Source organism: Perissodus microlepis, chromosome 1 (genome assembly GCF_051167445.1).
Source record: "Perissodus microlepis isolate ML-2025 ecotype Zambia chromosome 1, ASM5116744v1, whole genome shotgun sequence".
NCBI classification, from domain to species: domain Eukaryota; kingdom Metazoa; phylum Chordata; class Actinopteri; order Cichliformes; family Cichlidae; genus Perissodus; species Perissodus microlepis.
Window position 1 is genome coordinate 30,905,509 of NC_140461.1, and position 26,029 is coordinate 30,931,537.

Sequence of the window (26,029 nt, forward strand, 5' to 3'; positions counted from 1 at the left end):
TATGTTTTGCTCCAGTATGCTTTGATAATTTTATGATTTCACTGCGCTCTGCACAAATTCAAGCCACTGTGAGCAAGAGACAGCAAATGAACCCTGTACGGATGACTATGCTTCCTCCATTCACAGTGAGGAGATGTCCTCCTTTAACTGTCTATTTTTTTGTGAACAGAGATGAGTTACCAAAAAAATGTATGTAATTTTGTTACAGCTGTCCAAGTGTAATTACCAACAAACACTGTGAATTGTGATATGCATATTAGTAAACTCCAGTCAGTGTTTTCTTTCAAATTTACTGGGCTTTCTTATATGGAGCCTTCCTTTATGTGTTATTTCTCAGGGTTGGCTTGTATACAGTTTGAGTTTTTGCTTGTTTCTGTCACCCAACATTTGTCCAAAAAATCTTAAACTTGATTAATGAATTCCCATTCTAGCTATTCTAGCTTGTACCTTGACCTCATGACTGTTATGTTCTTTTCTTTTTCCTCTACTTTGCTTTATTCTTTGGCAAATTTTAGCTCGATCCCAAATGAAAACACATATTTTCGCATTCAGCCATTTTAGTAAAGCAACCAAAGCACTTAATCAAAAATGGATGGAAGGCAAAGTACTTTTGATCCGCTTGATAATAAAGTGGCTAACTTCAATTTAAAAGTAAACCAATAACACTGTATCTTATCGATAGTTGTATAATCCATTGGATACTTTTATGAGGTATTATATACAAATAAAAATAAGGGTACAAAAGACCCAATAACATGGATGAAATTTAAATTTTATTTTAATCAATTTATTTTAATCTCTTCTGCTTGTTCACAGTTTAAATATAGTGAAGTGAAGTCATCATATTTATGTTCTTTTCCTCCAATAACAAGATGCAACCAACCAACACAGAGCTACTCAAAATTATCCACTAAGAAAAGTGCAGCTCAGTCTCATTTGCCTTGTCTTTAGTATATTTAACTTTTGATGGATAGCTTTGAGGAAGCAATTGGTTTTTTTAAGAGCTCGAACTTTACAGAAATCATTTAACTTTTCAGATTTTTTAGGAATCCATGGATTTCTTGTGAAGGGAGCAGCAGAGCATGGTGATAATGTTCCATGGATTTATTAGTACGAGGAACATTTTTCTCATTATACAAAGTCATTTAATCTGTCATTAATATAAAATACTTAGTGCAGCTATAAATAATGTCTTTTTTTCTTATTCTCTTTTTTGCCTTATCGGGCAAATGAGAAAATGTGTTTGTATGCATGTCAGTATGCTGATGTCAACACACAGCTTTTACTTTGAAGGTGAACAATCACCATTTGTGGTTTGCATCTATGGTTAGTTAGTGAATGTTCGCAGAGAAATCAACGTCAACCATACAAACTATGGGGAACCACAACAACCTACAAACAACTTAAGCAATCACAAGGAGGTTTTTGGTGCAGGCTACTTTTCTGACCCAGTAACAACCCCCAAGAAGACACTCACCACTCTAGCGACAAGAAGTTGCCAAGGGCTTACTAACCAGGAATTCCTAATCAATCTCTAGGCGTGTGTGACTGAGACCTAAGGCACAAAAAAGGTGAAACGACACCAACTTATGACAGATAAAGTGTTCCGGCATCATCATCATCATACATTGTAAGTGCAGTTGCAGCAGGAACACAGCAGCGTCACAGATTTGTCTCCTTTTGCACTGAAACAGATTGTCCTATTTGTACAGTGTGTATGGCTGAAGCATGCTAGCTGGAGCAGAACGGAGACTGGCTCCGAGCCAGAATCGTACAGTCTGAAGCAAACATGTCACTTCAATCCTTCCAGTCAAGGTAATCTGATTTATTCAGTGTAGATATAGAGATAAAAATTTATTTTTTCATTTCAAGATTCTGCTCTTGTATGCTCCCTTTACACAAATCAGTTGTATCGTAGGATATATCACCGAAGCTAAAAACACCCATCTCCCCAAACAAGCCAAACAAATCTGCTTTCATTTCTAATTTGGTAAGGAGGAATTCTAATATTATATGGAATTTAACTTCATAAATCACAGCTTCAGTGCTCATTGAGAGGTTAGAATAAAAAACGAATATTTTAAGACTTAGAGATGTAAACAAGGAGCAACAACAAGGATGTACATGATGAGACGTATGTGAGTGACACAGCTGTTGATATCGCATGCATATAAGGTAACCGGTTCTGGCCAAAGCACAGTTCATTCCTGATTACACAAAAGTTTAAAACAGTGATACTGATAAATGGCTATCACACAAACATGGTAACATCAACCTTAAATAATGTAGGAATGGCCTGCATGGACTTTTAGATTTGCTCATGTCGGATTTGCACACATGTTATTAGAACAACTCCCTCTCTCACACACACACAACCAAAGTCTAATAATGGATGGAAGCAAAGAGCATTTATTAAAATAAGGGATGCTTAATTGGGAAAGACTCTGATATGTTTCCTAGCTCATTAACTGCCACAAAACACAGAAGATGACGATGGCACACTGCTCTATTCACAAAGCCCCGTAGAATTAATTACATGAGGCCATTCACCTTGAAATCCTTCATTACAGGAAATCCTCCCAAATCCAGCATATTATATCTTATCTGCATATGTGAGGTTTGGGTTACTCAGTGTTTCCATTAATCCAAATGCAACAATGAAAGGTAATTCTAATGATAACAGGGCGGAAATATGGAAGTGTAACAACATCCGTCATCCAAATAATGACACCATAAATTTGACAGAATAGGAAAAAGGTGACAAATTCGTTCTGGTGAGGAAAAGATGTGCAATGGATTAAATCACATCTCTAATGTTATGTGTCAGACTCCTTTACCGAATGGTCTTAACCTTGACACTGACTCAAGTTTCGTAAGCTATCAGATGTTTCCCCTGAGGATATTACTGTCTGTTTGTGAGAAGGTTGCATGACATTTTTCCAATGAAATGGATAAAAAGCAAATAAATAAATAAATACATTTCTAGCTATATATAACAGCCAACTGAAGCTTTTTGGTATTGGTGAAGTTAACCCACTGTTATATGACACACCATGACAATAATGAGAATTTAATGATTGTATTTTCAGTGTTTTTGAAAATCAACAATAAAAAAAAATCTTATTAAATTCAATTTAATACCATAAAGGTTTATTTATATAGTGCAAAATCACAACAAAAGTCATCTCAAGGCACTTTATATTGTAAGGCAAAGCTCACACAGTCCCCTGTGAACAAGTACTTGGTGACAGCGGAGAGGAGAAGTCATCAGCTGTGACTGTTTGTGGGTGACATACTGTGGAAGTCTAGGGTTGGTACATGGTCACCTGATCCAGCTCCAACTATAAGCTTTATCAAAAAGTATCGTTTTAGGATTAATATTAAAAGAAGAGAGGGTGTCTGTCTCCCAAATCCAAACTGGGAGTTTGTTCCACTTTTACATATTCTACAAACCACAAGTAAGCATGCAGTCTGAGGTCAAAGTGCTGTGTTGGGTGATATAGAACTACGAAGTCTTTAAAATTAGGAGCTGATTATTCAAGATGTTGTATGTGAGAAGAAGGATTTTAAATGTGATTAGCTTACAATGAAATACAGTAAAGTCAGATTTACTGAAACTGTTCTAAATCAATTTAGTGCAAATGATAACACATCAATGAACTGTTTTTTAATGAAGCTCAGGCAAATTGAGTAACACAGCCAAGAGTCTTATTAGCCCTATTAACCCTCATAATATTGAATGGAGTTGTCTGCTCCTTATGCCCAGATGGAAGAAATGAGTTTGGATTAACTGATCAACTGACTTGGCAACACTCTCACATACTCTGACAATTATATTTGTTATTTCATAGGAAAATAATATTAAATATAAAGCCTGGTGTCGCCTCAATATTTAAGAAATGCATATGATGGCAATATTATCTAATACAGTGCAGGAAGCCTCAAATCCACAATTCCAAAATCCAAAAAATTAAGAAAAAAAAGCCTATATTTGTTGAGAAAAGTATGTTCCCCAATGCTAAAGCTGCAAAAGTTCATCAATTATTCTCTGATCAGAGGATTAATAAGCTACTGCTTTGATGAATTATTACTAATTTTTCTTACAAAAATGTAAACCTGGCACTAGCCTCACCACTCGGTACGGCTAGGTTTTCATGTTATGCCACAACTCAAAATGCCAAAAAGAAGTATTAGTTTTAGCCGTACACCACACACGTCTTCTCAACTCAAGATTAGATACAAGTCTTTAGTCAAGAAAAACAAATAGAAGTATTTTGCTCTTAATCAAGGGCTTTCCTTTTACACTAACAACAGAAAATACATGGCTGACCACTTTGTTAGGTACATTTGTTTAACTACTGATTAGATATTTGGTAAAGCAAATATCCAATCACTGAATCACATGACAGTAATTCAGTTGATTAAGGCACATACAGACATGGTAAGTAAGATGTAATGATGTTCAAACTGAGAATGGGAATGTAGAAAAGTGATTTACTGTAAGTGACAATGAATGTGGCATGGTGGTTTGTGCCAGATAGACTGGTCTTATTGGTTTGGAGTATTTTTTTTAGAAACTGCTGATGTACTGGCATTTTCCCACACAGCCATCTCTAGGGTTTTACAGAGAGTCTACTGAGAGCAACAGCTCTCATATTTAAGACATCAGAGGAAAATGACAAAATTGCTTTTAAGCTGAAAGAAAAATAACAATAACTTTAGTTATGACTCATTATAACCAACATATGCAGAAGAGCATTTCTGAATGCACAACACATCAAACTCTGAAGAAGGTAAGCTATGGCAGCAGAAGACCACACTGGGTGAAACTCATGTCAGCTAAGAACAAGAAGGTACGGCTAATAATTCACAAGGGCTCACCAAAATTGAACTACAGAAGATGCTACAACCTACCTAAATATTGCTGCTGACCAGTTATATCCCTTTATCTTTTTAGCCATCTTCTGATGGCTAATTCCAGCAACATAACCATGACACAGATTCATGACATGGATGTGGAGTCAATAACTCTGCAGGAACTTTGTGCTGCTGTCAGTCATGGACCAATTGCTGAATTTATGCCACAAATAATTAAAACAGTTCTGAAGGTAAAAGAGTGGCCAGTGGAGTGTTTTTTTTAAATAGATATTTTTTTCTTTTCTCTTTTCTTGTTCCTTTCTTTCCTTTCTTAATATAATACTTAGCTTGTTGATGATTATTAATGAATATATAAGTACAAAATCACAAAATTTACAGTAGGGAAGGATCATGTATGTATGCATGCAAGATCATGCATATCACTAAAACCCCTGTGGTGCTGTTAACATGTAATTTGAAGTCTTTTTGGCTCAGTGGTTTTCACAGCAGCACATGGATTAAGAGCATACTGTAGCTCTTGCTATGCGAGGTGGAGGATCAGCCTCACAAAAAAATGTGTACAAGTTAAATCAGCTTTGTAAAAACGATTACCACACCAAATGAAATGTATTCCAATATACAATACAGTAATTCCCAAGAATCCCAGTTCTCAAGATGAGAACAAAAATCACACAAAAAGTCATGCTCCTATTTGCTCACACAAAATCCCAAAATGTATCATGTGAAAACAAATGGAATTTGTTCCTAGAAAGTTTATCTGAGACCAGCTGAAAAAAGGCCTAATCTCGCTTCTTGGACATTGCTTCAAAGAATTGATTTAAAATTCAAAGATGCTATCACAAGCTATCACAGCAAGGGAAGAAAATGAGAAAAAAAATCTCTGACTCAGTGCTTTGAAAAAAAGAAAAAACCATAACTAAAAAGGTCTTTGAAGATAAAACCATCATTTCTAGAGACAAATTACATAATGTTGTTCAGTGTTTATTGAATGTTTTGATGTTTTGGGTGGGTATTCAGATTCATGTTTTGCATGAAACACTGTAAAAGGCAATAATTATTACAAATAATCAATAATAGAATAATATAATGATTTTCTATAGAAAAAAAAAACAAACATTCAGTATTATTCAAAAGTCTTGAACCACACATCAGTTTAATTGAAGTGGTCTTTGTCAATAGTCCTTCATCCTTTTTGAAGGTCTTTCAAAGTTTTTCTTTGGACAAGTCCTTGTAGCTGACCATTTTTTGAAGAATGTATCTGTTGTTTGTTAAGCCACTTAACACTGACCTACGAACCCATGAACCCATTCAAGCAAAAAAGACACTTCAAGCTTTAGACACTTTGTTACTAGCAGCCTAGTAACAAAGTCACATTAAGACCAAAGACAACATAGTATTGAATACATGAATCAGTACTTTTACACTAACAAGGTAAATTCCTAGAGCTATCAGCTGAAAACTTGGTAAACGTATCTTTGCATGATATGCACTGTACCCTCAAAAAATCTGAGGAAACTGGTCAAAGGAAGATGCAGGAGGCTTAAAAACTGATCTACAGCAGACGTTCAGTATCTAAAAGTCATGTGCTTAAGAAATACAGAAAAATGCTTCGAAGACTTGACACAGGACATGAGAGATGTATCTGGCCCTTCAGTTGGTCCATGTACTGTTCATTGAAGCCTAATCAGACGTTGCCTCAGTGAAAGAGTGGCTGACAAGAAGCCATTCATAAGGAAGAAAAACAGGGAGGAAAGGCTGAGATTTGCCAGATCACATAAGAACTGGACAGAAAATCAATGGCAACTAATCTTATAGAGTGATGAATCATTGTCAATATGCATAAAGGAGGATAAAAGAGAAGTATAGCAGTGAGTGTCTACAGCCATTTATGAAACAGGATGAAGACTCTCTCAAGATTTGGGACTGTGTTTTGGTTAGTGGTGTTGGGGACCTTGTCAAATATAAATTATGACCCCAAAAACCATTGGGTTTTGATCCAGCATGCAATATCATCTATTGGGAGCAGCTTAATTTTTCAGCGTGACAATGATCCCAAGAAAGCCACCAATGCAATAAAGGCATACCTGGATAGAAAAACACACAATTAACCACTATCAGTCATGGATTGGCCTCCCGCAGAGCCTGGCCCTCAACATAACTAAAGCAGCGTAGGACCATTTTGACAGAGAACAGAACAAAAGGCAGACAACATCCAAAGAAGGGATTTAAATGTCCTTCAAGAAATCTGGAGAACTCTTTCTGAAGACTACATAAAGTCAGACTGTTGAGGGATAAAGGTGATTACATCAAATATTGTCTTTGACAGTAGAATCTTCAAAACTCAGTTTTTGTCAAATGTATTGTATTACCATGTATCCCTGCTCACGCATCTTAATCAACTGATGTTCCTATTTCCCATTTTTCTAGGAAAATATAGTCATAAGAGCCTTAAGTAATGGCTCAAGAATATTGCCCTGCACTGTATATCAGAATTTAAACTCTCTAAAGATACATTATGTTTGAGGAGGCATAACTTTCTTGCCACTAGAAAAAAAACTTTTAATGATGTTGTTCGCAATTACCTGTGGCAATTTGTTTTGTAGCTTTAGAGTCTATCACTTTCTTTCACTTCACAATCATTACAGTGTGATTGCAGGCTCACTCTATAACCCTTTTAAACATAAATAACTTTCTGGAAGAAGGCACTTGGAACAATGTTCTTCTCTTTGATTTACTCCTCCATTTAAAGTCTCCCAAAGGAATTGAAGACAATGACCTCCATCTACCTGTGGTCAAGAAAAGTCTAGTAGCGATTTGTTCCCTAAAGATCTCAAAGCCTCCCAGCCTTGATAACAGATCTTCAGAAAAAAAATCCGGCTGGCAGAGACTGGAACTTGGAATTAAAAAGGATTGTGGATGGGATATTATGGTATATTAACTACAAGCACATAATTTATCACCATTTTGATGACTGCCTTTGGTGTTGCATGAAAATTCTGGCTCAGTATAGCGAGTGACCCACAACTTCAATCAGTATCTCTTCATTGCATTTGTACTCTGTCCAACACTTCCCTGAAGTGTTATAATCAGACAGGCTGCATAGTCAAATGTGCCATCAAACAACTCAGAGTTTGAATATGTGATGATGGCTTGGATCAGCTTAAATGGTGAAATGTCAGGGATCTTTAGCTGGAAGATTTGTAGAAGGAAAAGTGCCTGTAATGTTAAACATCAATTTTCTACATCTCACTAGGGACTTGAGAATAACCTTAGTTTTGGGGCTGACTTCAAGGTCAATGAAAAGCTCTTCAGCACGTAACATTGTGCAGTATGATCTTTTAGTCGGTTATGGCTGATGGTGTTCAAGACATATGTGTTCTGCCCCCCCAAACAACTCTGTTAAGCTGTGTCGGTTTATTCTGTGTTAATCACATTGCAGGATCAGAATTTAATAATTCACACTCTCAAGTGACTTCATTCAGCCGGTCAAAATAATAACACAGTTGTGGTGACAGAACTGAGGCATGGGAAAGGCAAGTGCTTCCTGCTAAGCTATACTGTTCTAACATTTGTTTGACTAAATGCACTCTGTTATCAAGTATACTCACTATGCAATCTGACAGCCTTGCAAATAAAACACAATTTTCAAGAAGGTGTTAATGCTCAGTGTTTGCTGAATTTAAGCAATGTTGGACAGATTGATACAAGTTTGGAGGAAGCATATTGCAGTGCTATGGAGCTTTGACCTATTATACAGACAGCTGCTTCCCTTGTGAAATAGAAACATTAAGATTAGAAACATTTGTGTAGAAAAAGTAATTTACGTTTTTTAAGGGTAGAGATTTTAGACTAATTCTTCTCAGTTTCCATACTCATACCTTCCAGGGTGGATAGCTGCCCTGCCATTTTTACCTGAAATTGCTCTGTCACTCAAAAAGCTTCATAAAATCATCTACAGCACTGATCAAACAAGTCTCATGCTGCCTTTAGGGAGGTTTTTGCCTAGGGTCTCTTTCTCAAGAAAGCCTCCATCCCCACACAGAGTCATCTGTCAAGCTGTCCATATCACCTCAGTGCACTAAGGTAGTAAAAATCTTAAGTCATCCTACATACTGTAGCCTGACTATAAGAAAAGCATGGAATCACCAGCTGTACAACTGCATAACTATGAACCCCATAATTACACAATACCAGCTGTACTGACTCGAGCATGTCAACAGGATGCCTGTAGGATTCGCTGCCTTGTAAGATCCTGCATGGCTTGATTACAGCGTGTGCACTGGCCATCAGGAAGGCAAAAGTGACAGTTCAAAGCTCAGCTTAAGGGCTCACTATGAATGTGGACCTGATGGACACTGCTGACTATAAAAAAACTGAAAGCAGAGCTGAAGAAGAGGAAAAGTGACAGCAAAAATGACACAGACCAAATGCACTCAAAGCTACTCTCACCACAACCTGAGTTTCTCAGATCGCACTGCACAGCCATCAAAAAACTTGCACTTAGAGACAAGTTGTTCTGAGATTCACTGGACTGCCAAAACAAAGATTGTGTGCTTGCACGCGCTTGCGTGTGTGTCTGGGTATGTTTATGTGAGGGAGTGGGAGAGACAGAGAGAGGGAGACAAAAATGGATCATTTCTAACCTTTAACTGGTCCTTTATAAATCTTTCACCACACACAGATCGCATCAAGAGTTTTCTTATTATTGCAGCAACTAATGAACTAAATGATAAGCTAAGCCATAAATAAAACACAAACAAACAAACAAACAAACATGTATTTTTTCTAATATATATTAATATCTTAATACTTTGCATTGAATTAAAAGTAATCACATTGCATTTCTCAGTTATAGCACTGTTTATGCTTTAAGACTACTTGCATTATGTTACAAACTGCACTCTTTTCATGAACAATAGACAATTAAATAGCTGGACCTGAATATTAACTATGCATGAGGTGAAACAGAATGTACTAATTGAAAATTCTTACCTCCTCAGCATAGGCATCACAAAGTTTGTTCCCCGAGAGCAGCTTGTTTTTCAAGCTCTTGTTCTGAAAAAGAGAAAACACAAAAGAGGTAATGACATTTGCATCTGCCCTGTAGCCTGCACTGCATGTTGCTTTAGCATTTTTGGTGCTGTATAAAAAGCACTATTGACTCAGTGGGCATCAGTTTCTCCAGCTGGGCAATTGACTATATAGGAGCCTTCGCAGCAAGTGCTTGGTTGCCTCTTGATTTCAGACTTAAAAGCAGTCAGGAGTGGCCTGTCTGACGATCTGAGAGCGCACTCTGGCTCGCAGGCCTCTTAAAGGTCAGAAACGTAGCTCAGGGCAAGACCCCCACTGAACTTTAAGCATGATCAGTAAAGTCTTAAAATCATTTGAATGGTAGTGGGTGGAGAGATGCTAAAGTTTGGGTCATGAGCTGTTGGCGCCAGTTAACATCTAAATCTGGAGACAAGTGAATGATTCTGTCCAAACACACAACACCTGTAACATAAACTTAGGTTTGATGCATTAAAACCAAATCTACAGATTATTACCAAATGTACATTAAATTAAATGTAAATTTAAAGAAAAGAAAAAAACATAACGCTTAATTGGACAACTTCTGCAAAGTGCAAGGGCAGCAGAAATTATGCAATGTGCTTTGCCTTGTCTTGCAAGTTCAATTTCTTCATTTACAAAACATGGTTGAATCCAAATAGCAATTAAAAAAACATTTATAGTATAACCCCATAAGGTTTGTGGTTTGCTGTACCCAAGAGCTTTTTCTGTGAACTGAATCTGAATAAAACTATAGATGTATTTATGTATACACTATACTTCTATAGGTGTTCTGGAAATTTTTTTGCAACATACTTGAGCAAGGAGATTTCAAGAGAATCAGATTCTTTATACAGAAACATTTATTGCAGCCAGCTTTGAAATAAGGAGAACAAAACGACGACATGTGTTGAGAGTGTTGTCATCCAGTGCCAATGCCGGCTTTTTTTCTCTCAGAGGGCGTATTCATACTGATCGTACACATTTATAAAGTCTTCATGCCTGATCATATATTCAAATAAGGTTAACACAGCTCCTTTGCCGTAAGTATTGAGGAGTAGGAATGCTATGTATGCAGAGCCTGTCTATTCTCCCAAAATTATAAAATTAGAGGAGAGAGTCTCCACTCAAGCCTTAGGGCCTAAATCATTATATTCTTTCGAGAGATTCCACTCTCAATGACCTTTGAGACCTTTCCGAATGGAGAGTTTCACTTTAGTCAGAAAAATCCTTACAATATGTTTAAAAGGAAGTCTGCACTGACACAGTCAGGGGAGATGTAAAGACAGACGGGAATATGGCTGGAAAGCAATAACAGCATTTGATAAGAAGGGAATTTCCCTTTTTTAATTGGCACTGATCTGGTAATAAGATTGGTCCTAAACCAGCTTAATGCTTAACCCAAAGTAACCATCAAGTTTTCCAGATGACCCAATCGTCCAGCATCTGCAGATAGGAGAAAGTTTAGACTGTCTCTAATGTGATTAAAAACCAGACTGTCTGCAAAATGTACTGCGAAAAGCTACTTGGTAAACCCAGTATATTTATAAGAGTTATATTTATAAGTGTATACAAGCAATTGGTTTGTAGAAAGGGAAGACTCCAGCTTCAGCTTGTTTTGGGGATTTATTTTCCAGTGGTTACATTTTTACCATTAACTTCTGTGCAATAATGCAGCATTTAAATAACTAGCTAAAAGAGAGAATAATCAAGTGAGCGGACCACAAAGCCTTGAAATATTCAGATGTCACCTCATTGAGTTGACCACGAACTCCATGAATTGACCACATGAATGTGAGGACATGTATCTGACAGCTAAAGCTTGGCCTAGAGTGGGTCATGCAACAGAACAAAGATCCTAATCACAGCAGCAAATCGACAACAGAATGGGTGAAAAAAAGAATCAAAGTGTTGCAATGACCCAGTCAAAGTAAGACCTTGACATGTAAATGAAATGTTGTGGCAAGAAGAAGAGGCGTCCAAATTTCTTCCACAATAATGCGACAGAATAATGAAGTTGTACAAATAATGATTACTTAAAGTTATTGCTAACTACTGATAAATTAAGTTATTGCTGCTAATGATGGTTCTGTAAGGTACTGAATCATGGAGTGTACTTAGCTTTTCACAGGACTGCATTGCCCTTTTATATAAAATGATATATACTTTATTTATTTCAAAGGTTAGAGCAGCCAAGCTAACACAGCTTAAAAGAATAAATACTATATTAGAAATGTAAATAAATACACAAAATAAGGAGCACAATAAATTAAGACATAAGAAAAAGTGTAAAAATAAGTGAATATGGATATTTTTGAATGGCACAGGTAAGACTGTCTGTATCTGTCCTTGTTGGAAGGAAGATAAAAAAGGATGTTAGACTGTCCAGATCCATTTCTGATCCAGTGCCACTCATAACATTCACTTGACCTCTGCATCAGTTGACTGAGTAATCCAAACAGTGCGCCGATCCAAACTGAATTAAAAGGGAATCCAAACAGCAAAAAGAACGATGGAAGAAAATTTCTTCTGCAAGTACGGACACATTTAGCAGCTAGCAGCCCACTACACGGGCCACAGCACCCTTTTTCTGACATGCCTGGGATTACACCACTTTTCAGTCACATCTATCACAACCACATTTCTTCTTACCTCTCAGATTAACGTCCCTGTTTGCAATCCCTGTCCTGAAGCTATACAGTCACACTGTGGTTTTGGAAAGTGAGTCTCGATGAAACACATCAAAATAGGCTCACTGTGTTCCCTCTGGACTCAGAACTGCCAGCATGATCAGCTGGTGAAAATTCAAGAGTATAATACAAACAAGCCAAAAACCAAAAAAACAAAACATGGGTAGACATGCTAAAATTGGAAAGTATTGCAAACCAAAACATAACCATGACCTCCATGAAAAAATGACTTTACCCCGAGATAATCATTAAAATGAACCATAATGGAAATTACTGTGAAAGGCTGTAACTTACCACAGTGCCAGGAATAAAAGCAAAAATATATATAATATTGTAAAACATAGTTATAGAAGTGTGTGGTTATTTTTTCTTGTTTCTTTAGTACCAACAGAGCTGTGGGCATTGTTTTGTTGATCTCACTGCAGCACCATAAAATGTTCAAAAGTGTCGAGAGTCGAGTAAATGAATCGTTCTAATGAGAACATCATTGTGGAATTTGTTTGGATGGAAACTTCTATATAACACCGACTGGGGATGTTAACCAGCAGTCAGATTTGCAAGTAAGTAAGCTATGGGTTTAAATAGTGACCTTTGGGGTAAACATACGTATGTATTATAACCATTTAGTGTCCAGTGCCCATATAGAAACACACAGAGCTGTCAGCATGTAGATTCTGAATATTGCTTCTACCTGAAGAAATATCAGTGTCAAATTAGCCTAATGTCAGCCCCAAGCAGAAATTGCCCTTTGACATTACATATAATTATGTGAATGCATCTATTGTCATGAAGTTCAGTTCCTGCAGGTGGGACACATGTATCACCAATAAAACTTTAACCTGCAACTTAAAGCTTTAAAGTCTGAACCATAAAATTGCCCGAAAATTCAAACTGTTTAGAACCTTCTGACAAAAATGTTGTGACATCCAAGTATTTTAATTTTTTAAAAATGTATTTCTTGAAAATGTGTCATGTCATGCATCAACTATGATATGCTAGGCCTTAAATATTACTAAAAATCACAGACGCAGGGCATCAATAATTATCTGGCCCAATATTTTCACAGTCAAACTACAGATCACTGTGTACCTCACTTTTTTTTTTTATATAAATATTATTGGATAAAATAATTCCCTAACATGGTGCTGTATTCAGTTTGAAATTGAACATGCAGTGCATTCTGGACTTTCCTTTTAATTTTTTTTAAATTTATTTTTAACACCCACACCTTCACAATGTACTACACACTCCAGTGCAGACATAAGATGCACTCTTAGCTGAGGTAATGAGTTGTTTTGTGACTCGGTGAAGCAAAGCTGACCGAATATCATTTCCACACAGTGGCACCTCCTTTCACCACTACAGAGGGACCACCTTTTGAGGACATGTAGAACTGGCAGCCATTATAAAATGTGACGTAGTTAAGCCCCAGGACACACTCAGAGAGAAACTAAGATTCTCTGGAGCTTATACTGTATGTCACAGTGCATTAGACGAAATGAAACGCACCATGCTGCACATGGCATAACGTGTTATTCCCGCAGTATTGCCAATCTGCAGGCCTAAAAATAAAGTCAGGTTTTTTTACATGTTCATGTTGTTAATATTTTAATTTAGAAAAATGCAAAAGTATCCAAATAAGTGTATTGCTCCTTGACTAAACAAGCACATTATGTTTAGTGCTTTATTATTGCAAATAATTGTATAGTCAGTGATAAAATGCAATGCATACAGTAATATAGGCTATCACAGCAACCTAAAGGACTTTAGCACACAAACACATACACACATAAAATAAATTCCCATTATTCAAGTCAAAGTTATTTTCGCACATTATAAAGTGCTGATATGCTCACGGGCACTAAGTGCTGATATTTACTGTCCATCTAGGTCAACTTTCATACTACTCAACAGCCATCAGTGCAGCATCATTTTAGCCTCAGTGCGAAGCATCAGAAACCAAGTCTTCCGGAAACACATTTTGTATTTCATCTCAGTCGAGTTGTTCCCAAATTTACACTATGGAGTGTGAATGCAGTGTGCATAATAAACTGGCATATTTCATATTTATGTATCAAACACTCCCAAGCGGTGCATTCCACCCAGCCCTGCAAAGTTTAAATAAACTATGAAAAGTGCATTGCATTTAGGGCTGACATTTTTATTTCAAACTGGCCGTGGCGTGCGCATTGCTTGACACCACTTACAAGTGCGGTGCTGTTGTCATAACACATTTCAGCTTAAAAGGTCAATAAGATTCAATGTTAATGGCAAAAACAACCCAAAAGGACAAGATGATTCTGTGGCATCAGTGTTTTAACAGGTTACATGTCATGAAAATATGCCTTCATTATTTATGTTGATTACTATGCCTGTAGAAAACAAAAATGCATTCACTGGCTCTGTCCATCTATTAGTTATGCACACTCTATCCTGTAGAGGTTCGTGGTAGCTGGAGCCAATTTCAACAAGATGTGAGGTATGCCCTAGATACTGCAGATAGTCAGTCACATGGCTAAGATGAAGAGACGGACATCCATTAACCTCCTAAGACCCGAACTCTTCCACAGCATGCATTTTTAATTTCTCTTTATATTATTTGGGCATATTGGGGCCCGATGAATGTAAAAACAAAGAATTACCAGATTTTTTTTTTACCCAATTTTTGTTTCTAAGAAAAATGAGAGCCACAAATGAGGATATTTGTTTAAAATTTTGATAGAACAGTGGTAGTATAATGTCCTCATAAGTGGATATCAGGCCCTTGTAGAGCAAAATTGAGTATTTGGGTCTAAATAAACAAAAATGTGATGTCCACATATGTGGACGCCAGGTCCTAGGAGGTTAACACTCAAAGACACACTAATGGCCGTCTATAATTACAGATTAAGCTGTCTTTGTAAGAAGAAGGTGGAGCACATGATGAATAAACAAGCTCCACTCAAAAAGTGACCCACAACCCTATTCTGGTGGCGACATCACCAGAATAGGGTTTTCTTAAATATACCTAATCTCACTTAAATGTTGTCATGAAGCAGTACCTCTAGGATTTAATGAAAGTTTTAAGATTAACAACCACTTCACTTTATAAATAATAACTATATGTATTATGTTTAATGTTAGCACTTACACTTACTTGGCTGGTCAAAATAATCTCAACCTTGTTGTTGTGTTGACCTTCCTGTAAAGTCACTAGTCTCCTATTATCTTAAGAGAACATATGAACATTTGGATTTGAAGTTAAGGAACTTGCTATTGTACATCTTAAGGAATTATACTTTTTTTGAAGTCCACTACTTTAATTATAGATCATTTAAAGCTTTCTGATTAAGTGAACAACAAAGTCCTTTGATAAGCAAAGTCATTATTGGTTCCCCCGTGCCTTTGGTTGGCTCCCATAGCATAAAATTCAATGATGATTTCTTGTTGTTTTTTTCTTTCGAAATAATAAACAAAAACAAACTGATAAAATTGTATATTTTTATTGTAAGGTTGTAATTATATATGAAAGGCCTATAAACACCAGTTGTTTAAAGTCCATAATTAACGCACGACACAAAGACAGTATCTGAAATAAGATATTTTTTTGCAACTTTTCAACTGTATGTTTTGCCACATTCTACAATATGTTGTCTTTTTCTCAACAACTGTAATTTTTCTTCCTGGATTTCAGCTTCTTGTAAGTTAAAGAATGCATGCATATTATAAAATGAAAACTTCAGTTTATTTGACAGCCTCTGTCATATATTAATGAACGGATTCCACACATAATGTAGCCAATTCCAATCACTGTCAGTACAGAGCAGTAATCTATGAAAAGAAAAACTCACAATGGAAGAAAATTAAGGTGGGGCCTGCACAGGAAGCCTTGTTGCTGTCAAAAACACCCATTATAAATTACAGGCATCAGCAAAGCAAATATTTGCTGCTGATAAGCTATTAAATATAACATAGCCCCCTGATATCTTATACCGGCATGCTTGACAGCTTGAGTTGAACTTGTCTTGGCAGATCCTTAAGGACTCTTGAGGGAGTATTATGCATAAGCGAACAGACTGCTTTCTTGTCACTGGCCTATTGTTTTGCTGTACAATCATAAGCATGCAATACATAATCTGTGCATTAAGAACAGGTCAGTCTAGGGATTTTGTTTTCCCCGTAGCTGTCTGCCATTTTAATTAACTTGGTGGACACAAGTGGTGACCCCCCACAAGAGGGCAAGAAATAGAAAACAAGGACAGAAGCAAACTACAAGAAAAAATTATAAATACTTAAAGCTTGTGTTTATGAGTTATCAATCATTTTAGATTAGATAAGATTTAATTTACGTTGATGCGAATATTGTCCATATATTCATCTGAGCTGAACACAAGCTTCATTTCAGTGCTTCTTTATAGATATTGCCTCTCTGCATTTCTCATCAAATAGCTGTTGAGACGTGCCGTACGATGCCTGACAAGGCTTCAGGCTATTCGAAGAAAGGAGATAAGATGAACTCTATTGATCCTCTTGGGGAAATTGGGAAGGCTGGGTGTTTCAAAAAAGAGCTGAAATATTCCATGTGATGTGGCCTGAATTACCACTGGCATAATAATAAAGCTGCAGTTCATCCCTGAACACTAATACGTTCTGGTCATTTGATTCACTGTCATTCCTTGTATTTTTTTCAAGCGGAATCAAAAATGGCTCAAACAATCTGATGAATTAGATTGGGAATTAAGATAGTGAGCCATCTGTAATGTAGAAAGTGATTAGAGATGAATTCAAGTACCTCAGCTCTAAGATATGAATAATGACCAGACAAATGGATGTAACTTCCAAGCTGATCAGCTTAAAGCTGAAAAGGCACAACAGTCCAAAAGCATTCTGGCAGAAACAGTTCTAAGTGATCAAAGTTTACTTTATGTGACATTACCCATCATCAATTAAATTATTAGCTCTGGAGGGAGAGTAGCTGGGATAGGCTCCAGCCTCTGGCAGCTCTGAGCTGGATAAGTGGAAGAGGATGGATGGATGGCCGGATGGATGGATGGATTTGTAGTCTGTGCAGAGTGAGCACTGTAAACACAAATGGCTCAACAGCCGGGCTCAACTATTTTTTTTTTTCTTTTAAGTTTAAAACTCTCAATAACAAAATATAAGAAAAGAACACATATTGAATGATTCCAACGTCTATGCTAATAATATTCAAGATCAATATAACCTTAACTGGCTACACAAACACATGATGACACAAGGGTTATGGCAAGGCAATTAAACCCACCCAGCTAGGGTTAGTGAAAGTGAATTAGGTCAAGTGTCAATTGGGTTAGCCATAATTCTAAGTTACCTATTGGATTTTGCTTGGGTAAGACACTACCTTTAGTATGTAAGTGTAGGAAAAATATTCACAGTTCGCTTGCCATGTAATATTGTCATATGCCAAACTTTGTATACTGAATTGTTATGACACTAGGGAACATTTAGGACTTTTGGATAACAACAGATTTTTAGTAATAAGGCTGTCAGTGAGGTGAAAATGAGGTACTCTGTTTAATTGGATCCAATCAGAGAAAAAAAGTGAGCATATGACACTGCATGAAGATTAACGGCTAGATGTAATGATGTGTGAAGTGATATTTTACAGTGGTAGAAAACTTCCCTGAGTTCTGCCAGTTTGCGTTTGGTTATGAGGCTGCCATTGTGCACCGCATGGAGAGTAAACTAATTCACTGTACTTTTGTATTACATTGCTAAGGATGTGACTTTTTCTGTAGCTGTAGTCATTATGTAAATCACACTGAGAACTAACGAGTTTGTTTATGAGTTACATTAAACACCTGCAAGGATAAATAAAGGAGTCTTCAACAACAGACTCAACAAAATCTTGAGAAGTTGCCAGTTTGCTGCCTACAACTATCATCAGCTAGAACTGTTTAGTATGACAGGTATTTGTTTGTTATTACACTGTGTTGCACGCATACAGTTTAAATTATCAACATGCATATAAGGAAAGTTTAAATATGGGGAATAAGAGGAGACTATACACTAGATTGAGAGCAGTGAGAGCAAAACACTAAAGGTACAAAGAGATTTTCATTAAAAAAAAACCAGGAAAATAACATTTTGTTTGGGGTTTTTTTCCCCAAAGGAGGCCCTTTTGAGATTTAACACAGCCTATCCGCTTAGTTAATGTCAGACCATCAGATTTTTTTCTTAAACAAGCTAGAACTGGTAAAAATAAAAGGCAACATTAGAGCAGCAGTAACAAAACACTACACGTAAATAAACATGCACACTGAGGCAAGTAAATGCCAGCAAACGCTGGTTCGGACCATCCCCATCCGTTTTCTATCCAATTTTTTTCTCGTTTCTTCAATAGTGTTTACTCTCTCTGTGAGGAACATAAATAGTGACTGAAAAAATACTCTTCTGTTCCTGAAATTGCCTCATATAAACAGAAATAAAAAGTAATGGATAAATTGGATATGTGATTACAGTTGTTTATTTTGACAGACAGACATGGGCATAATATCTATTCTCATGTGTTGGATGATACACTCCAGTCAATAGATACATGTGAGCCTTATCAAAAATAATTATCTCCTTATTTAGAAAAAAAAGCAAACATTTTGATTTAAGTATTTGTATTCCTGCAAAATGTTGATTAATGCCTCTGTACTGTAAGTTCTACCAAGAACTTAACTTTAATTCACACACATTAGTCATTAAGGTGGTAAATTTACACCGCTTAATGAAGGGATGCTTTGATGGCAAAGCAAGGCAAAACGTTTCCATGTTGAGTACAGTGGAAAGCACCGCCAAATATCGGAGTTGAAGAAAGATGCGATGAAGAAGGTGCCTAAGAAGTTCAACGAGCTGTCCATACCTGAAGCCTTGGAAACTGCCAAGCAAAGACTCACAACGTTGACCAGCCGCTTGAAGCGGTATACCAGAAAGATAGGAGCCAGGAGAATAAACCATCTGTACTCAACTGTAATGAAGAGAGGGAAGCTAGTCAGAACTGAGGGCATCAAACTACCAGAAGCCAACATTGCAGAGGAGCAAGAGAAGGAGCAATCATGGAAGGACAGGCCCCTGCACGGTATGTACCACCAGCAGATAGTGGAAGTGGCTGAGATCCAGAAATCCTATCAGTGGCTGGACAAAGCTGGACTGAAAGACAACACGGAGGCACTAATCATGGCAGCACAGAAACAAGCTCTAAGTTTGAGATCCATAGAGGTTGGGGTCTATTACACCTGCCAACACCCCAGATGCGGCTATGTAAAGATGCCCCTGAGACAATCCAGCACATAACAGCAGGGTGCAAGACGCTAGCAGGCAGGGCATACATGGAACGCCATAACAAAGAGGCCAGTATAGTGTACAGAAACATCAGTACTGAATATGGCCTGGAAATCCTGAGGTCAAAATGGAAGACGCCTCCCAGGGTGGTTGAGAATGACCAAGCTAAGGTCCTGTGGGACTTCCAGATACAGACGGACAAACTGGTGGTGGCTAACCAACCGGACATAGTGGTGGTAGTCAAGCAGAGGAAGACGGCTATAGGGATAGGTGTAGATTTATACTGAATTACAGTAACATCAGGAAGAAAAAACATGAGAAGCTGGGGAAGTACCAAGGGTTGAGAGAAGAACTCAAGAAGATGTGGAGGGTGAAGGTAATAGTGGTCCCCATGGTAATCGGAGCACTCGGGGCAGTAATCCCCAAGCTAGGTGAGTGGCTCTTGCAGATCCCAGGAACAAGATCTCCGAGATCTCAGATTGCAGTCCAAGGAACAGCAGGTACTGTAGAGGACCTTCAAGCTCCCAGGCCTCTGGTAGAGGACCCGAGCTTGAAGAACATACCGTCTGATCGGGGGAGTTCTTTTGTATATATGTATGATCACAATCTCATTACTGTTCAGTAAAGAAATGTAGCTTTAATTAAAACCACAAGGCCTCCTGGAGACCAGCTTCTTTTCAAAAATAATGATATAGAAATATTTAAACTCCTTTTCAATATTTTCCTTCAGAATAAGCCTCTATGTTTTCACTATTCTCTGATGTCTTGACACTGTCCCATGGTGTCAAGACATTTTGAAATTGAAAGTCGTGTGAAGTCACAGTGTTTGTTAAAACAGCCTCTAGCTACAATAAAATAAGGGAGAAAAAAAGTAATTTTCTGAACATCTCAAATAAATATCTGCAGTCACAGCCTTCATCAGTCGTGAAGTACTTGGATGTATTTCTGTAAAAAATAAATAAATAAAAATAGGCCATCCACTTTATAGTGTCACAGCTGAATACCACAGAAAACCGGTCACTTGTCTGGAAGCTGAGGGCCAGAAATCAATATCCATGACGGGGTATGAGGAATAAAGCAACGCTGCTAAGTGACAGCATGGCACCAGCCCCGTGCACACATGCAGCCTCTCTTGAACAAGTTTCTTTCATCTGAGTTCGGTGCCAGTGTCCACGAAGCCACACGTAGCAAAAGTTTTGTATTAAGTGCAAAACAATGTGGAGAGTGACACAAATATGATCGCACTTGTAACAGAACGTCTAAGGCTTATGCATAAATGCAGGAGATGCCGGCAGGTGGTTGAGTTACCCAGACATACATCCCACACACTCCAAACGAGGAAGTATGATTTTTCACTTCAAGCTGACGCAAAGCTCAGCCAGAAGTAACACTTTGATGGCAAGGGTAACTTTGTGGCTGATTGTTACTCTGCTTCCTCTGTGGAGCAGAGAGTTGCAATGATTCATTCATTCCCATCAGTTTTCTGATGACTTATGTAATGCAAACATATATATTTTAGCTTAGAGATATCACAGCTGGCACTAAATCAGCCGCTACGGCAGTGTCTAACTTTGGGGTGTAATTGCTCTCAAAAATTATTCACAAAATCCACTTTTGTTTATTTGTTTTTAAAATAGAGATGATGAAGGAAAAATGAGGCAATAAATACTTTTTACCCAATGCATGATCTCCTGGTCTGGATAGGATCCTATTGTTATGTATTTGGATTTTTTTTACCTGAATAATCTTTAAACATTATAGTTTTCCAAGTGTCCAACAAGCATACGCAACATGATCACATAGTTAATTATTTTACATACATACATTAGTAATGTAAATGTTTTAGGCCAGGAAGCTATTTCTCAATCTATATTTTACACACATAATGTTCACATCAACTTAAAATTAAGCTGAGTATTTTACCACAAAGGTTTACATACAAGTACTGTCCTTGTAGTTCATAGCCTACAAGTTTATACTGTTAACAGATAATCATGTGACAAGGCACCAGATGCTGTGTTACAGAGTAAATAATGTAATGAGCGAGTTAAAAAAAAAAAAAACCCAAACATAATTCATTGCTTGTAAAAACATAAGATAAGCAGATTCGTCTGCTTTCATTTGAGTAACTACCTGGAGTGGCTACAGACATGCACAGCTCAAACAGTCTGCACTTAGGAATTGTTTTCTTTAAAAATACAATGCAATGTTTCTGACTAAATGTTAGTTACTCACGCAATCACAAAACCTGGAACGTTTCAAATATCCTGATATTTACTTTTAGTTACACTGTTCTTAAATTACACTGTATAACTATATGGAAACTGAGTGCTTTCCATCTGTGTATCCTTCATATTTAGGTTTTAGGACATTTTGGGTACTGATCCTGAGTGTTCACATCACTCTACATTTTGGAACAATCAGTGCTTCTAAATGTGGAGATAGTTTGGACATACGCAATTCATTATGAGCAGAATAACCCTCTTCTATGCAGTCCTGTAATAGATTACACACTTGTGATTTCCAGGCCATGCTTTCAAACTAATTGCACAATCTCAGGCTATAAGAAATAAAATATTGAGATTCTGAAAGTAATACATATAACCTGTAAATAAAACAGAATTGCTGTACTGGCTATTTCACAGACGGCAACTGCAATTTGTCTTTTTGCATATTACAGCACTTCAGCAGTGTTGGGAAGAAATGCAGATTTAATACAAACCGCCCTCTGGGTCCCAGATGGAACACGCCCTCGTATTAGCATGAGACACTAAACCCACACACTGTATTTTCTGGTTTACCTGCCACTCCAGATTTCATTACAGACAAGCAATGCAGAATTACTGTACCTCATGATTTGCATATTTTCTAAATAGCCTTTTTCTCCTCACAGACTCAGCTAGATTAGTTCATTGTGTTGATGTACAAATACGCTGTCTACGGAAGACAGCCTTCGCACAGGCGCTAAATAAGACTTCACTGTCTTTGCAGTTTCTCCAGGTGTTAGTTATCAGTTTCTAAATAAACAACAACAACAAAGTATTAGGAGAGTGAGTGTCATATATTTCATAATGTTACTCATTCTGACATCATCGAATGCATATGACTGATAATAAACAACAACAACAACGACAGTGCAAGAAAGCATCTTTAGCACAGCAGCCTCTGCTATATGTGTACCATGTGCAGCCTACATTGTCCACAAAAATACCACTGCAAGTATTGTCAATACTGCTGACTGCATCAAAATCCCATATACTTTCATTCTTGGCCTTTATGTGAATACCTTGTCTCATTTTTCTTGCCTTATACATACACATCTCAAAACATACCCTGCTTAACACAGGATGCAGTTGAATTTATTAATATTAATATTTTTATTAATTAATTTTCCATGATCCTACCAAAGGTGAAATAAATAAACAGACAAACCTATGCCAGATAATTTTTGCTCTCTGCAGAAAGCCTTATCAAAACAAACCGATGATGTTAACCTAAGGAGGCAGTACCACTGCAGACACTGGCTTGTGATGCACTTAGGGCTGGACGGCACTGCTAAAATCATATCTTGATACGCATTCTTACAAGAAATCATTATAAACCTTAATAGCATTTAATTTTACATTTAATTTTTTTTCTGGAATTTATTTGCTCTTATGCCAGGAACAGTTATATAAACTCTAACATCTATTTGGCTTATTTTTCCTGAATGCTTTAGACACCAACTGAGAGGAAGCGACAGTCTGTTAACCCACCTGCTCACCCTGAGCCACATTCTATTGAACTCCAGGCTGTCCAATGAACTGAACTGTGTGTGTAGTTTATGGCAAAACCAGAGATTCGATGACAAGCCTCCTGGGTTTTCCTCTGATCTCAGTGGAGGAAGAATCAATGCTGCGAGTGGAGAGTGCCAAGGTCAGAGCTGTTTTGGTAGTGGACATTGTGTGAAATGGGCATGGCATCATAACATAAAAGCACTTAATCTCTGCATGAAAAGTGAGGGAAATTCAAAAGGATTATGTGAAAGAGAAACAAGAAACAGGCCTGGCACTGAAACGATTAACTTCATCTACCTGTGTTTTATTTTTGTCTTTATAATTTGCTGAAGTTTGAACCCGTAATCAAAAATACATTTTCAAATTTAAAGCCTTATTTATTTGATTCATCTTAAAGGCAACAGGCAACTAAAACTGTGAGTTTGTTCCTCAATATGTGCTAATTGTGTGGGTGGTCTTATATCAACTCTTAGAAATGTCATCAATGGCTGCTGATTACTCATACAGTATGTTGTTTTTGCTGCTTTCATTTTGTTATTGTCATCGTTATTTCCTAGTTTGCATGTTAGACTTTTAAACTCTTTTGTAGGGATCCAAAGAGTAACATCTGCTCTCCCACTGTGACCAATTTATGTGTTTTGATTAATTTGCATCTAAAAAGGTCACGACATCTGGACTATCATAGAAAAGTCTGACTAAAATATGACAGTTGTTACTTTGTGGTTTGAACAATAAATGATGTATCTACATGCACTGTGCCTATGGAAAATATGACACTTATTGTCATATGTTTATATATAAATAAACAAAACTAGATGTGTCTTGCCTGTATCATTACTGTGACATATCTATGCTGGGGGGGAAAAGTAAACAGAATGTGTTATGTCAAGTCACAACACAGTAATTATTTTTCCTCCTTTGGGGTTTGAATATTCATTTTTTAAGTAGGTAATATATGAAATCATTGATTTTTATGGACTTCTTCTTCTTAATGTATGTAAGTGATCACATGTGTGTAATGAACTCTGATGAAGCCTCATCAATACAAGCAAGGTTGCTTAAGAATGTTCTTCTTAATTTACTTTATATTCACTTGACTCACTTGAAAGCATGATAATAGTGACTTCTGATGAATTCACTATCACTTTCTGCTGACGAGGAAGAAGTGAGTTTGTGCCATCAATCTAAAGAGAAAGAAAAAACGGCATGTTTTGCTAGAGCACAGTATAAAACCTCTGTTAGTTCTGCAGTTTCATCTGCTTTGTCTTTGTCCTCCTCAACACATAATGATGCAGTTTCCCTTATCCGCCTACTTCAGTTTCTTGTCAGTCCTTTTTTAAGGCTATCATAGACAGATCCAGTAAATGCCCTGATGCATTATTTTTTTCTTCTGCCATTTAGCTGGTGAAATTACATCGGGAAGACATGAAAGGAAGAAGACAATGTCAGGAAGCCATTTTAAACTAGAGAAAAAAAATCAGCATCAGCGGCAAGGAGCTCAATGTGTGGCTGTCTATTACAATGCTCTGTGAGAACCTGATGAATCCCAGCAGGATCCAAGTCAGCCTGCAAATCACTCTCCCTCAAAATAGTCATAATAAGCTCTGAAAGCAAATCATTGATAATGACTTCACAGTGAATTGCAGCCATAAAGCTTCCCCTCTGACACCACAACACAATTCACAGTGATATGCAACATAAAACAGATTTTAAAACCCAATACTGTTGTAAACAAAGGATATAAATGGATTTACAGATGTTCCCTTCAGCTTTGTTAGGAATTTTTATATACTTTGGCCTCAGAATGCAGAAAATTGGTGTAAAATAATACTCACACCAGACAGTTCATTAGGTATACCTGTTCAAGTGCTTGTTAACACAACTAATCAGCTGATCACATGTCAGCAAATCAGTGTATGACATTCAGACAATTTGCTGAAGTTCAAACTGAGCATGAGAATGTGGAAGAAAGGTGATTTGAGCAATTTTAAATGTGTTGTTATTAGTCTCTCACAAACTGCACGTCTACTTGGATTTTCCTGCACAACCAAGCCTAGGCTTTACAGAGAATGGTCCAATGCGTGACAGCTCTCTGGGCTACAATGCCTTGTTGATGCTAGAGGAAAATGACCAGTCTGTTTTGAGCTCATAAGAAGCAAACAGTAATTGAAATAACCATTTGTTAGAACCAAGGTACGCAAAAGAGCATCTCTGATTGTACCACAACAGGTTCCACTCCTGTCAGCTAAGGACAGGAAACGGATGCTGTAATTCGTACAGGCTCAAACAAATTCAACTACAGAAAACTGGGAAAATGTTGTCTTGTTAGTTTCTGCTGCAACATGTGGG

The 26,029-nt window shown here is 37.2% G+C and overlaps 1 protein-coding gene across 1 annotated transcript in view; it reads right to left on the reverse strand.

Moving 5' to 3' along the window:
- luzp2 (leucine zipper protein 2) overlaps positions 1–26,029 on the reverse strand; it is a 152,914-nt gene that overhangs the window by 28,335 nt on the left and 98,550 nt on the right. Inside the window, exon 6 of the mRNA XM_084949300.1 lies at positions 9,871–9,933. Within this exon, the coding sequence (XP_084805426.1) occupies positions 9,871–9,933 (63 nt within the window). The remainder of the gene's footprint in view (positions 1–9,870; positions 9,934–26,029) is intronic.